This window comes from Eulemur rufifrons, chromosome 18, assembly GCF_041146395.1.
Source record: "Eulemur rufifrons isolate Redbay chromosome 18, OSU_ERuf_1, whole genome shotgun sequence".
NCBI lineage: Eukaryota > Metazoa > Chordata > Mammalia > Primates > Lemuridae > Eulemur > Eulemur rufifrons.
In genome coordinates, this window is record NC_091000.1 from 49,692,165 (window position 1) to 49,707,120 (window position 14,956).

The 14,956-nt window shown below is 41.7% G+C and overlaps 2 protein-coding genes across 5 annotated transcripts in view; one reads left to right on the forward strand and one right to left on the reverse strand.

Annotated features, from left to right (window-relative positions):
- The window catches only part of ALDH5A1 (aldehyde dehydrogenase 5 family member A1), a 277,572-nt gene that overhangs the window by 216,698 nt on the left and 45,918 nt on the right, over nt 1-14,956 (reverse strand). The window lies entirely within an intron of this gene.
- KIAA0319 (KIAA0319 ortholog) overlaps nt 1-14,956 on the forward strand; it is a 46,722-nt gene that overhangs the window by 28,897 nt on the left and 2,869 nt on the right. For 3 of the 4 annotated variants that reach the window (XM_069493029.1, XM_069493031.1, XM_069493030.1), the window contains 7 exons: nt 1,889-2,040; nt 3,657-3,795; nt 4,235-4,394; nt 8,170-8,312; nt 9,677-9,799; nt 11,040-11,130; nt 14,730-14,821. In XM_069493029.1, coding sequence (XP_069349130.1) covers nt 1,889-2,040; nt 3,657-3,795; nt 4,235-4,394; nt 8,170-8,312; nt 9,677-9,799; nt 11,040-11,130; nt 14,730-14,821 — 900 coding nt within the window. Of the gene's footprint in view, nt 1-1,888; nt 2,041-3,656; nt 3,796-4,234; nt 4,395-8,169; nt 8,313-9,676; nt 9,800-11,039; nt 11,131-14,729; nt 14,822-14,956 lie in introns of those variants that run through there. The other variant, XM_069493032.1, reaches the window with a different exon arrangement.

Here is a 14,956-nt window from a genome sequence, read left to right on the forward strand (position 1 = left end):
AAAAGGTTTGAGTTTGTGCAACAGCAAGAGCTGGATTGCTGGGAGAGTGGCTGCAGCCTGAGGCAGGGGCTCAGCCAGGCAGGGTCATATGTGCTGTGGGTCATGCGTGGGAGTTTGGACTTTATTCTCTGGGCAGTTGATAGGGGCTGGAGCAGTTTTATCAGGAAAGTGATATAGATTTGGATTTTTTCAAAGATTTTATTATAGAAGTTTTCAACCATACATAAAAGTAGAGAAAATAATCTTAACAGACCATAATATACCCATCCTTCAGCTTCAACAGCTATCAACATTTCGCAAATCTTGTTTTACTTAGCAATTCATATTTTCTTTTATTTTTTGGAACTTTTTAAAGCAAACCCTAGCATCATGTCATTTTAGCTGGAAGGTATGGATTTTTGAAAAGATAAAAGATTGATAAGAGAGGCTGAAAGAAGAGAGAATAGTTAGAAGGCAGGTGTAATAGTCTGGAGAAGAGATGGTATGAGCCCCATTTGAGGCCAAACAAAGGGAGAACGGGGGAAAAGGATAGATTGGGAAGATATTTTAGAGTCTTAAATTCTCAAGACTTGGGAACTTAGTGGATCTGGATGGTAAGAAAGATTGTCTAAGATTCTAAGATGACACCAAGAGTTTGGTCTTCAGCAGATGGGTGGGTGATGACACGATTATCTGAAACAGGGCTCACAGAAGAGCAGCAGTAGGTTTGTGAGGATGAAGAATTCAGTCCAGATTTCGATACATTGAATTTGTGGCAATGGAGTGCCTAGGTGAAGTGCTTAGGGGAGCATCATGACTGGAGTTCAAGAGTACATAATCGTAAAAGGAGAATGGTTGTCTTAAGTTCTGGTTGTGAACCTGGATAGAGTCTAGACATTGTTTTTGACTAAATGACTTTTGGGTTAACTTAGTTTATTGCCAGTCTGTTTTTTCCAGTCTTCTCCTATATCCACAATAGAATTAAGCCTCCATAACACCAGACTCTCCCCCATTTCCAAATCCTCCCCAAAATGGAGTGTGGTGAATGAAATGGAAAAGCCAGTAATGGCACCAGTTGTCTCTGCTCCAATCTCTGGCATCGTTTCTCAGGGTGAAAATGTTTGGTGACCTGTGGATGTTAATCACTCCGTTGAATCAGCACTTGGCTGTCCTCACCCTCATTTTTTGTTGCTTGACTTGTTTCTAAGGGGAAATTGAGAGGAGTCAAGCTGCATCACAGAACCCCATCTGAACAAGCAGAATTTGCTTCTAATAACCTCATCTCCAAATTGAGGCTGTGTCTTATTAAGGTGTCCCCACCACACCAAGTTCTCGTTCAATGCTCCCAGGCCTCTCTTTCCTGAGGCTATTACATCAGAGATGGCTCTTACATTGCCTCATTTATATCTAACACCTCATCAGAGAAGTAAGGGTCTAATTATTTTTTACTCAAATTCTTTATCTTAGACATTCAAGATTTGACAGTACTAGAAATCAAAATATTTCTGTGGCCAGATAGTGTCTAGTCTGGGCAGTTGAAAATGATCCAGAATATATTGTAAACCAAAATATTTTTACTTTCAGGACCCTAAATTTAAGTAAGGTCATTATTTCTCTTTTCAAGGAGAGAAAAAGCATAACAATATTAGAAAAATTCCCAGTGTGTAGCCTGCCACCTGTTTTACCTTTTTCATCCCAAAATTATAGATAGCTAAGCACAAACAGAGCTTTAAGAAAGTCTATATATTATCTTATAGGTATTTGGGGCAGAAAATAACACCTTTTGGATATTTTAAGTCTACTTACTGTATCTGCGAAGTGGAAGAGTTGCGGATGTTTTATGGCACACTTCTATCACCAGTGTTTTAAATCAATCTCTCTGCTTTCATTTTTGCTGTATTTGACTTAGAAAATAATAGTCCTCCCAGAGCCCAGGCTGGTGGCAGACATGTTCTTGTGCTTCCCAATAATTCCGTTACTTTGGATGGTTCAAGGTCTACTGATGACCAAGGAATTGTGTCCTATCTGTGGATCCGGGATGGCCAGAGTCCAGCAGCTGGAGTGAGTACTTAAAGAGAATTACTCCTAAACCACTTACCATTACATCTGCATCAGTCAGCTTGGGCTGCCACAACCAAATACCACAGACTGGGAGGCTGAAACAATGGAAATTTATTTTCTCGCTGTTCTGGAGGCTGGGAAGACAAGATCAAGGTGCTGGCCAGTGCAGTTTCTGGTGAGGTCCCTCTTCCTGGCTTACAGACAGCTGCCTTCTCACTGTATCCTCACATGGCAGGCGGGGAGAGAGGGAGTAAGTGTGCTCTGGTGTCTCTTCTTATAAGGACACTAATCCTGTCGGATCAGGGCTCTACCCTTATGACCTCATTTAACCTTAGTTACCTCCTTATAGGTCCTGTTTCTAGGTACAGTCACATTGCGGTTAGGGCTTCAACACACAAATTTGGGAGGGACACAATACAGACAATTAGTGATGTCTTTGTTATGGCCTCATCTCTCCTGAGGGAGCACTCCCATGCTCCCTGTAAGGTGTGTATGCTTCTACACTTACTGTCCTGAGGACTGGAGGCAGTAGGCTGCTGATAGGTTTAAACAAATGCTGAAGCCCTTTCTGACTTTTCCCTGACCAGACTTTGGATGGGTTAGGAAACCATAGCCTGGAAGTACTTTGAAGCAAACTCTTCCAGCAGGAAATTTTGGTCCAAATGGATTCTTTCCTCTTCCTCATATTGTACCAGATATGTCAGTAGGTCAGGGATTGATATTTGCGTTTCACAGGTGCACAGAATGACACGCAGAGATGAAGAGTGACTTGGCCAAGGTCAACTAACTCTTTCCTGATAAAACCAGACAAACCCAGGTTTTTAGCTCCTGGAAGGCATTTTTCTCCCATTAGATCACTCTGCCTCTTAAGCTATAAAGTCAGGTACATCGTCAGTCCTGCTGTTGCTAAGGACTGGAGAGATGCACGTATACTCTTGCAGATGTACCAAAGGAGTAGTCACTCCTTTCAGTAGGAACTGAAATTGCTTTATACTTTCTAAAGCATTTCTAGAATTAATATTATCAGCTAGCTAGTGGATTAGCTTCTAAATGTAATTATAATGGATCTCTGTTCAGAGCATTTATTTTTTGCTACCATCCTCTTCTGTTAACAAGTTACCATCCCTTCTGTTAGAAGGGGTCTGAGAGTTTCTTCTCTAATCTTTGGAACCTTGAGGAATACAAAACAGATGTTTCTACCAAGGCTTTTGGGTCATTTGAGAAGGTGAACATGATACACCATGAGAGAACCCGAGACGAGAGTATTGTAAAACTGTGTTTGAAAATAAGACCCAGAAAGCCTGTCCTTGCCCTAATTCAAATGGTCTTTCCCTGTGTCAGATAAAATTAATCATTTGGTAATTCCTAGAAAGTGCTTGGTAAACTCAGCTCAGGAAATACTGTCTGAGGAATTTGTGCCCCTGGTGCTTTATGGGGAAGAGGTGCTGAGAATTACCCCTATCTTCAGCTGACCTGCCAGGCTGGTTCCTCTTCAGCCTCCCTTTTAAAATCATGCCTATATTAAAGAGAAAAAACACTGAGCTTCGGGGTCAACAGAAGCCCAGAAATTTGAAACTGCGATTGACAACTGCCCTGCAAACGGTGTTGTTTTGTAGGATGTCATCGATGGCTCTGACCGCGGTGCAGCCCTGCAGCTTACAAATCTGGTGGAGGGAGTGTACACTTTCCGCTTGCGAGTCACTGACAGTCAGGGGGCCTCGGACACAGACACTGCCACCGTGGAAGTGCAGCCAGGTGCGTTCCCAGGCCCTGACGCTGGACGTGCATGGTCTGGCTCTTCAGTCTTGGGGGTCTTTGCAGTTAACAGGTGTGACCCACTGTGGCTGGATCCTGTGGCTGCCTCCAGCTTGTGGCTGGGGCTGCTTTGAGGATGTCTCTATACTTGTTGTGTCCCCAAACAGGTCCATTTTCATAATTCATTAAGGAGAATTGTATTTGGTAACAAGATTTTCTTTTCACGTTTCATTTGCCTTCCTGCCAGGGGACAAAGCCCTAATGAGAAGGACATAGGGTTTCCATACGGGAGCATTGAGGGAAGGCAGCTCCCCTGAGTCCTAAATCCCAAATGTAGAAATTGCCTATGATTAATTTTAAACTCTTATACAGGCCTCACTCCTTATATTGTCAAGCCTGTGATCGCCAGCTGGAAATGCCAACACTTCTCTTTTCCTAGACCCCAAGAAGAGTGGCCTGGTGGAGCTGATCCTGCAGGTTGGCGTAGGGCAGCTGACAGAGCAGCAGAAGGACACCCTGGTGAGGCAGCTGGCGGTGCTGCTGAATGTGCTGGACTCGGACATCAAGGTGCAGAAGATCCAGGCCCACTCGGACCTCAGGTATGTGCTGCACACCCATGGCAGGGCCTCGGCCCTGCACAGTTCCAGCTCTTCCCTCATCCCAGTCCTGCAGAAAGTGCTTCATTCCTCGGCTTGTTCTATATTTTTGTGCACACTCTTATCCCACTCATACACATTTTTGTCTCAAAGGGCAGGAGCAGAGACAACATCATTCTAGGTCCTTCCCACAAGTCTCAGTAAGCATTTGTTGACTGAGCATGTTCTGAAGGAAGGAGTTGGGGACCATCAGAGGGAGTTGGCGGTTAGTTCTGGTGACTTCGGAGGGCCTGTCCATGGTCTGGGGCATGTGAAGAAGATGTCTCACAGCCACATCCCTGCCCCATGTTCAAGGGGACTGAGGCTTCCCTCAACGTGATCGCTGATTACCATTTGCTCTCTCCTGGGAGTCCATAAGGCTGAAACTCTGGCCTTTGTTTTTTATGAGATGTTTGTATTTAATTGAGTTTTTATATTTAAACTCTTATCCAACCTAGGGTGATTGGGAGGAGAGAAAGAGAAAAAGAATATGGGAATGAAAACCTACCATTCGCAGTAACTCCATTTGCCAGCTATTCTCAGCTCTTCCACTTAGGTTAGTTTTCCAGAGAACTAAAGTTTACTTAGGAAAATAATGAATTGACTGGGCGCAGTGGCTCACACCTGTAATCCTAGCACTCTGGGAGGCCGAGGCGGTTGGATCGCTCAAGGTCAGGAGTTTGAGAACAACCTGAGCAAGAGCAAGACCTCGTCTCTACTAAAAATAGAAAGAAATTATCTGACCAACTAAAAATATATAGGAAAAATTAGCTGGGCATGGTGGCACATGCCTGTAGTCCCAGCTACTTAGGAGGCTGGGGCAGGAGGATTGCTTGAGCTCAGGAATTTGAGGTTGTTGTGAGCTAGGCTGATGCTACGGCACTCTAGCCTGGGCAACAGAGTGAGACTCTGTCCCCCAAAAAATAAAAATAACGAATTAGTACACATTCTAATTATTTTTATGGAACTCTTTCTAAAATGGGTTATATATTTCCTTTACTTATAAAATATCAAAGACTGAATCAAAGACATGTCAGAAAATCAACAAAAGTTGTTCCTTGGACAGATCAGCAAAACTGATAAAAACTTTAGTTAGACAGACCAAGAAAAAGTAGAGAAGACTTAAATTACTAAAATCAGGAAGGAAAGAAGGGACATGGATTACAAGGGAATAATGAGTAATTGTATGTCAACACATTAGGTAACTGAGAAGAAATGTACAAATTCCTAGAAAGACAAACTACAAAAACTCACTTGAGAAGAAATTAAAAATCTGAATAGATCTATAATAAGTAAAGAGATTGAATTAGTAATCAAAAAACTTCCCACAAAACCAAGGACCAGATGGCTCTACTGAATTCTGCAAAACAATAAAGAATTAATACAGTCCTTCACAAACTTTTCCAGAAAACAGAAGAGGAGGGAATATTTCTCAACTTACTCTGTTAGGCCAATTTTACCCTGACACCAAAACCAGACAAAGACATTGCAAGAAAAGAAAACTACAGACTAATATCCCTTGTGAATATAGAGGCAAAATGCGCAATGATATACTATCAAACTGAATCCAGCTGCATATTAAAAGGATTATGCACTGTGACCAAGTGGGAATTATCTTAGGAATGCAAGTGTGGTTCAACATATGAACATCAATATATGTAACAAACCACATTAATAGAATAAAGGACAAAACCACATAATCATCTCGAAAGGAACAACAAACATTTAACAAAACCCGACATTCTTTTATGATGAAAATACTTGTCATGGATTGGATTGTGTTCCCCAAAAGATATATTCAAGTCCTAACCCCTGGGACCTGTGAATGTGACCTTATTTGGAAACAGGGTCATTGCAGATATCATTAGTTAAGATGAAGATATCTCTAGTTAAGACTGGAGTAGGGTGAGGCTCTTAATCCAGTGTAGCTGGTGTCCTTATAAGAAGAGGACAAGAGACACAGAAACACACAGGGAGAATACCATGTCATGACAGAGGCAGAGGCTGGAGTGATGCATCTACAAACCAGGAACACCAAGGATTGCTGGCAGCACCAGAGACTAACAGAAAGGCATGGAACAGACTCTTCTCTAGGGCCTTAGAGAAAGCACAGCCATGCTGGCACTCTGATTTTGGACGTCTAGCCTCCAGAACTGTGGGAAGAGATTTCTGTTGCTTTAAGCCATCAGTTTGTGGTACTTTTTTACAGCAGCCTTAGAAAATTAATATAGATTTGAATAGACATTTCTCCAAAGAAGATATGCAAGTGGCCAATAAGCACATGAAAAGATGCTCATCACCATTAGCCGTCAGGGAAATACAAATCAAAGCCACATTGAGATACCACTCCACACCCACTAGGATGGCCATAATCCAAACACAGACCATAGCAAGTGTTGCAGAGTATGTGGACAAATTAGAACACTTATACCTTGCTGGTGGGAATGTAAAATGATACAGCCACTATGGAAAACAGTTTGGTAGTTCCTCAAAATGCTAAATATAGTCACCATATGACCCATTAATTCTGCTCCTCGGTATATACCCAAGAGAAATGAAAAACTTATGTCCACGCAGAACCATGTATATGAATATTCATTATGCTATGAATATATTCAAAGCACGTATTCATAATAGCCAAATTGTAGAAATAACCCAAATGTTGATCAACTGATAAATGGATATAGAAATGTGATATAGTCACACAATGGAATATTACTTGGCAACAAGAAGGAAGCACTGACACATGCCACAACATGGAGGAACTTTGAAAACATTATGCTCAATGAAAGAAGCCAGCAGACACAGAAGGTCACATATCATATGACTCCATTTCTATGAAGTGTCCAGAATAGTCAAATCCATAGAGTCAAAAAGCAGATTAGTGGTTGCAGGGACTGTAGGAGGAGAGGGGGAGTGGCTCTTAATGGGTATGGGTTGTCTTTTTGGGGTGATGAAAATGTACTAGAATTAGAAAGTGGTGATGGTTGGGCAACTTTGTGAATATACCAAAAGCCATTGAATTTTACACTTTGGAAGGGTGAATTTTGGCCAGGCTTGGTGGCTCATGTCTGTAATCCCACAACTTTGGAGGCCAAGGCAGGAGCATTGCTTGAGCTCAAGAGTTCAAGGCTGCAGTGAGCTATGATTGCACCACCACGCTCCAGCCTGAGTGACAGAGCAGGACCCTGTCTCCAAACAAAAATTAAATTAAAGATTTAAAAAAATAGAGGGGTAATTTTTATGATATATAAATTATATCTCAATTAACAAGATGAAGGACATCTAAAAGCTATCATTTTGTGTATAGTTGGGTCTGTCTGTACTCATATACACATTGTTCCTTTTTTTTTTTTTTTACTTAGCACAGGAGCTTCTGTCCTGTGGAGTTTGGGGTGTTCTACCCTCCCAGCACATAGATGCATTCTTGTTCACCAAGGTGATAGCTCTCCAGAGCCCTTTGGTTAGGAATTTTTTATAACTGAAACATAATTTACACATTGCTCCGTTTATCTGAAGGTCTATCTTTGATCAGCTGTGCTTTGAGACAGAAGAGCCTTTCTTTGTAAATAGAAACAGATCAATTTCTTGGCCCACAGATATGCCCCCGTGTCCTTGCCAGGCCACAGAGCTCTAACAGTCTACTCCCTGGCTTCACAGGTTGGATGGCTATGGTGGACATGCCGTATCGGTCACCATCTGACTGTGTGGCTGTCCTCTCTCGTTGTCTCCTCTGCAGCACCGTGATTGTGTTTTATGTACAGAGTGGGCCGCCTTTCAAGGTTCTCAAAGCTGCTGAAGTGGCCCGAAATCTGCACATGCGGCTCTCGAAGGAGAAAGCTGACTTCTTGCTTTTCAAGGTCTTGAGGATTGACACAGCAGGTATGTCTCGAGAGGAATATTCTAAAAGAATCACACTTGACAGTCATGGTTCAGTTTTACAGGCAAGAAAGAGGAGTGACACGAAAATTTTCACTTTAGCACCTGGGGACTTGTTTTGTATTTATTTCTCCAGTAGGTTTACTGTAACACACGTTTGCCAACTACTCTTTGTCTCAGAAAAAAACTGGAGAGCGATACTAGTCATGGGTCAAAATTTAAGATTATATTCATAGATAATGGCCATTTTCAGACACTTCATATTTAAACTGTCAGAACAGTGTTAAAGACAAGTGTTACTGGCTGGAAAAGCCATGTATATATGATTTTATTTTCCTTGGATATCATGGCTTAGGTTGTGATGATGGTGTCATGTAGCTTCTTGAAAATTTGAGATAGCTTATAAATGCCTTCTCCACTTGTACCTTTTTTCTTAGCACCTTGCTTGCCACCCCTTCCAGGACACAAACTGATTCATAGTGCCACAGTCCCCATCTTCGTCTCATGAGTAACATGTCGAAGTGGCCATTTCAGTAGACTCTGCGGAACATGAGGGTTACAAGGGACATGATAATGTTTGGGCAAGAAAATGCAATTTGTTTCAGATATATGACTTTCTCAACCATAATATATAGTAACTTAATTTTTTAATAACTCTTTTTTTCCTAGCTATGTAATATTTATTTATTGTAGGAAATTTAGAATATCCAGAAAGATACAAAGAAGAAAATAATACTCTAGATTCTAGAGTCTAGAATTCCCACCATCCAAAGACAATTTTTGTTAACTGATGTATTGCCTTCCAGTTTCCCCATCTCTAGGAACACTTAATATAATCAGGATGATTTGATATGTGTGTATATATATATCTTCTTAATCTGACTTTTAACTTCAAGTCATATTTTGATCATGTTCTCCAGTCCTTTAAAATTTCTGTACAGTAGAATGTTCTGGCCACATAGTACTCTACCCTGGATATGTTCCATAATTATGCAACCAGTCCTCTCTTCGTGGACTTGAAGGTTGATTTTAAATAATACTACAATGTAGATAAATTTTTGTGCATATCCTCAGTTATTTTCACTGGATAGATTCTTAGAATTATTTTCTTAGGCCAGAGGGTATATGTTTTTACTACATTTTTAAGGCTTTTGCTACGTGGTGAGAATTGGCTTTTTTCTGCAATTTGCTGCCTGAGAAGATTGTCAATGATGAGACTATTCTCAGAATCCCTGTCCATACTGCAAGGGGCTCCTAATTCAACAAGATACATCTCTGTGGGGCCCACGCTGTGGAAGATACAAAAGCCGAAGCCAGCGATTTCCCTTTTCTCTGTGGTGACCTCCGCCCTGCACACCTCTCTGCAGGTTGCCTTCTGAAGTGTTCTGGCCACGGTCACTGTGACCCCATCACAAAACGCTGCGTTTGCTCTCAGTTGTGGATGGAGAACCTCATACAGCGCTACATCCAGGACGGGGAGAGCAACTGCGGTGAGTCCCGGTGGGGAGGCGACTTTGGGCGAGGAGCTTTGAGGCAACTCATTTTCAGGTATCAGAGATACTTGCCTAGCTTTGCAGCTGGGAACATTCGACCTTTTCTCACCGGAAGCCCAGAGAACCAGTTCACCTGGTAATGAGTTAAGGTCCTCCCCACAATTCGCTTTGGGGGGGTGTGTTTAGGCTTTTGGCAGAGCAGATTTGGCTAACTATCGCCGGCATTTCTAAGGAAGGGTTGCTTTGGGCCATGGGCTGCATTTCCAGATTACACCTGCCTTGACTTAGGCTCAGTGTGACCTTCTGGTGAAGTGGCCCCTGGTGTGGACCTGTTGGAATTGGATAAAGAAGAGAATTTGACCTACTCTTCAGGGCTGTCCACCCTAACAGGTACCAGAAACAGGAGCCGCAGCCTTAGCAGGCAAACCTGCTAAGGTGCCGTTAAGTCTCTTCTGGGGAGAAAACTATATTTTAATGCCAGTCTACTTGTAAGAATAAATTTGTTGTTTGGGAGAACCAGATGGATATAATTGGCAGAAAAAATTGTTAAGAGTTGACTGCCAAATTATGTTCCCACCTAATACTACATAAAAATAAGAAAATAACCAGCTCTTGGATCATTATTCCAAGGAGATTATATAACATTTCATAGAGTTAAACCTTGTGTCTTTGTTTCCTGGGCTTCTCACTTCCTGAAATTGTGGTTGCAAAGCTTTTTACATTGGATTCTGCAAGTTTGTGGAAGGAATGAGGATCAGGTAGTTTCCAGATTGTTCTCTGGCTCTGAAAAATGTCTTCATGCTATAGACAGCCATATAGCTACTTGATTTGCTTTATTAAAACCAAGCCAGAATTTTCTGGGGGAGAGGGTTGTGATGCTTGGGATTCTGGAAGGAATATTTTGATGTGCCCTACATGGGTGGGTGTTTACATAAGAGGCATTACTATGTAATTGACTAGCTCTGGTTATTTCAGATTATTCTCATCTCAAGTCAGCATGAAATATGTGCTCCATGAGGTCTCTGAACCAAATGGCAAAAACAAGGCAGTTTTAGGTTGTTCTTTACTTGTTTGCATTTTGTCTTGCTATTCTCTGCTACCAGCCCGATGAGGTGTTAGCAACAGCACAGATGGACTTTACTTGTAGGGACTCAGAAATGTTCATTATGAATCATCAAAATAAAGTTTCTTTGCAAATAGTATACAACTGTGTCCACTTGGTTCTCTTGTTTTTCAGAGTGGAGTGTATTCTACGTGGCAGTGTTGGCTTTTGCTCTTACTGTGCTAACAGGAGGTCTCACTTGGCTTTGCATCTGCTGCTGCAAGAGGTACCTGGTGCTTGTTTATGTGACATAGAGACATCTCATTAAATGTGATGTGACAGCTGAAGGATTGTTTGCTTGGGTTTTTTTAAACTGCTAAATCGTTTAACGGTCACTTTTTTTATGAAGGCGAACTAGACTCTAAAAGCATTTGTAATGCATTTTCATCACAAGGCAGAAGTGGCTAGGTAAGTGGACAATTAGAGGCAGCCTTTTGTCATTGTAGCTCTCACATTTTCTAAGAAGTTCAATGATTCTATATCCAATCTAATGTTATTCTCTATCTGTCTCACATTACGTTCACGAGGGCAGTACTGTGAGTGGAGAAACACAGACCCAAAGTGTTTTCTCTATTCTGTCACTCGGCAATCAACACAGAAGACTTCTGTGACCAAATGTGTGGGGATTTCTCCCCACACACCAAGCAAACAATCAATTCCTGAAGCGAACACCAGCTGGGCATCCTCTAATTCAGTTCTGACACGATCGACCTGGCGATCCCACAGGTTGAGGGCTCAGCCCCCAAGATTGCCCCTCCTAATTCACACGCCAGTTGCAAGTCCCAGGTTGTTTTACCCATGCTTCTGACTGAGTGGATCCCACAGACTCTTTGTTGGGTTCAATTAATTTGCTACGGTGGCTCACAGATCTCGGGGAAACATGTTTACTGATTTATTAAGAAGCATATTACAGAGGAAACAGATGAAGAGATGTGTAGGGCCAGGTATGGGGGAAGGGGCATGGAGCCTTCGTGCCCTCCTTGGGCACATCACCCTCCAGGAACCTCCGTGTGTTTGGCCATCCAGAAGCTCTCTGTACCCCATGTTCTTGGGCCTTCTATGGAGACTTCATTGGGTAGGCACAATTGACAACTGTGTAGAAATGTGATTGGACCAAAAGGGTTGGATCTAATCCTAATAGACTGAGAAGGGAAACCCAGCAAGGCCTGTCTGTTCAGATTCTTCTCGACCTCTCCGTGCATCATTTCTTCCTCCAGGGTGTGGGGCAGGACCCCTCCTGGATTGGGGGTCTTATGATCTATAATCAGATAAGGCAGGCCAGAGAATTTATGGCCAGCTCCAAGACAGAAAGGCAGGGGAGATTCCTGCTTTGTGGAGAAAAAGGAGCAGGTGAAAGGAGGGCAGGAGAAAGTCAGAGTTAGAGGTTCCATTTTCTGAGGCTTTTTCTGAGGCCTGAAGTACCCAACGTTATACCAAGGGCTACGGGAATTGTAAGCCAGGAACCATGGATAAAACCAATGTATATCATAATACCACAAATACCTAACTGGCCTTACAGGTCTCTGTAGAGGAAGGAGTTCTAGAAGTATACTGGTAAAATTGTAGATTTTGATTATTTTCATTATGTGAAGCGACAATCCAATCTATCTAAATCCCTTTTAATAAGTTTAAAACTTTAAGTGAGGCAATAGCACAACCCAAGAGAACTTTCGCTTTAGGTTTTTCCACTTTCCTTTATCCATGGAGTTGACCTCTGAGAAGCCCCTGAGCCGCCTCATTGTCTGAATCTTCCAGAAGCCCATGCTCGACCCTCTGCAAGGAGACTTGTAGGGAAAGTCCATAGGGGATAGCATTGCGTCTCCTTTTTATATAAAACTCTATAAATGGTCTCCAAAGAAGATGTGATTTAAAATACAGGTATATCATAATCATTATTTTTCAGAAATCACTTACAGATTATTTTAGTTTCATGATTATATTCCCAAAGGTAATACTGGTGAAAGAGAGCCAGGCATAGGCACTTAGACAGAGGCCTAAACCCCATTAAGTTTTCCTAGAGCCATATGGGGCAGTAGTCACCCTGTGAGGCATGGTTTTAAACATTCTGCATGCTGATCTCTCACCCTCCCTACCCTGTCTTCCCCTGCTCTTCACTTCTTAAAAACAAATAAATAAATAAAATAAACATTCTGCAGCTTTGGGATACATGTATCAAGTAGATGATGATAGTGATGACTGTGAACATTAAGTATTTGCCATTGTCATATGAAAAAATGCTCTATGTCACTAATGATTAGAGAAAGCAAATAAAAACCAAAATAAGATATCATCTTTTACCAGTAAGAATGGTTATGATTGAAAAGACAAAAAGTAACAGATATTGGCAAGGATGCAGAAAAAAGGGAACTCTGTTGGAGGGAATGTAAATTAGTTCAACCCCTATGGAAAACAGTATGGAGATTTCTCAAAGAACTGAAAATAGAACTACCATTCAATCCAGCAATCCCACTACTGGGTATCTACCCAATGGAAGAGAAATCATTGCATGTAAAAGATACCTGCACTTGTATGTTTACTGCAGCACTATTCACAATAGCAAAGATAAGGAATCATCCTAAGTGCCCATCAACAGAGGACTAGATAAAGAAAATGTGGTACACACACACACACACACACACACAGAATGAAATCATGTCTTTTGCAGCAACATGGGAGGTCATTATCTTAAGTGAAATACCTCAGACACAGAAAGACAAATACTGCACATTCTCACAAGTGGGAGCAAAATAATGTGTACACATGGAAATAGAGTATGGAATGATAAACACTGGAGATTTGGAAGGGTGTGGGGATGCACGATGAGAAATTACTTAATGGATACAATGTATGAATACATTATCCTGGCGATGGATACACAAAAGCCCTGACTTTACTACTATGCAATCTATCCATGTAAGAAAATTACGCTTGTACCCCATAGATTTATACAATTTTTTTAAAAAAGTATTTGCCATTGTGATTAATGGCTAAGTGCATTAAATCTAATTCTCTTATTTAATCCTCTCATCAGCCAGATGAGAAAGGGACTATTCTTAGTCCCATTTTATAGGTGCCGATATGGAGGCACAAAAGTCTCAAATAATTTTCTCAAAGTCACCAGCTAGTAAGTGCTAAATGAGGGCTAGAGAGCCCTGCTCTTAATCATCACACTATCAGAAAATTGCCTTTGTGCTGTGAAATTACTGTTTTGTTCTACACATATCTTAGCATGCTTTGGATGTGTATTTTCAAATAATCCTCTGTAGCATAGGCTGAGGCACATAGCAACAGCCCAGTTTTCGTATTGTGGGGGAAAAAAATGAAAGATTGGGTTGTTGCTAATTAATTCTGGTAATTTGTTATAATTTCTGCTGTTTTTTCTTTTTCTGATTGCTAGTTCATGACATCTTTTAATTCCTGCAACTTCGGACATTCCAGGGTAGTACAGGCTCAGGGGAAAATTTGCTCATGCAGGTTTTCCTGAGTAAGGAATTACTCAAGGAGAAAAATCTCCCTGGGCCAATACACAGGTGTTGAGGATTGCTCTAAGGGTCTCTCACACTGCAGCCTGAGGCTTAGCTGAGACCATAGTTGGGTGGGTGATAATGGTGTGGCTGTCATGCCCTAAATGTGTTTTGCAAGATGCATAATGTACTTAAGCCCCACTGAAGTCTGACCTGGCCTTGCATGTGTTTCTTTAATAAAAGATGTCAACTATACCTACCAAATGCAAGACATTTCCTTCACTGTCTTCCGTGTGTTTTAAATCCTGGACCCCAGTTACCTTCTTGAGAATCTGAGTTGAGCTTTTCATTGTTCTTTCAGACGAAAAAGGACTAAAATAAGGAAAAAAACAAAGTACACCATCCTGGATAACATGGATGAACAGGAAAGAATGGAACTGAGGCCCAAATATGGTAAGATGGTCGGTCTCCAGGATGATTTCCTGGTACTCTTATTTAATCCAGGTATTTGCCTGAGAGTTAACCTGGGTCACGGCGAGAACAAAGGCCTGGAGTCGCACTTTAGTGGGAAGGAAGAGTGAGGCTGGG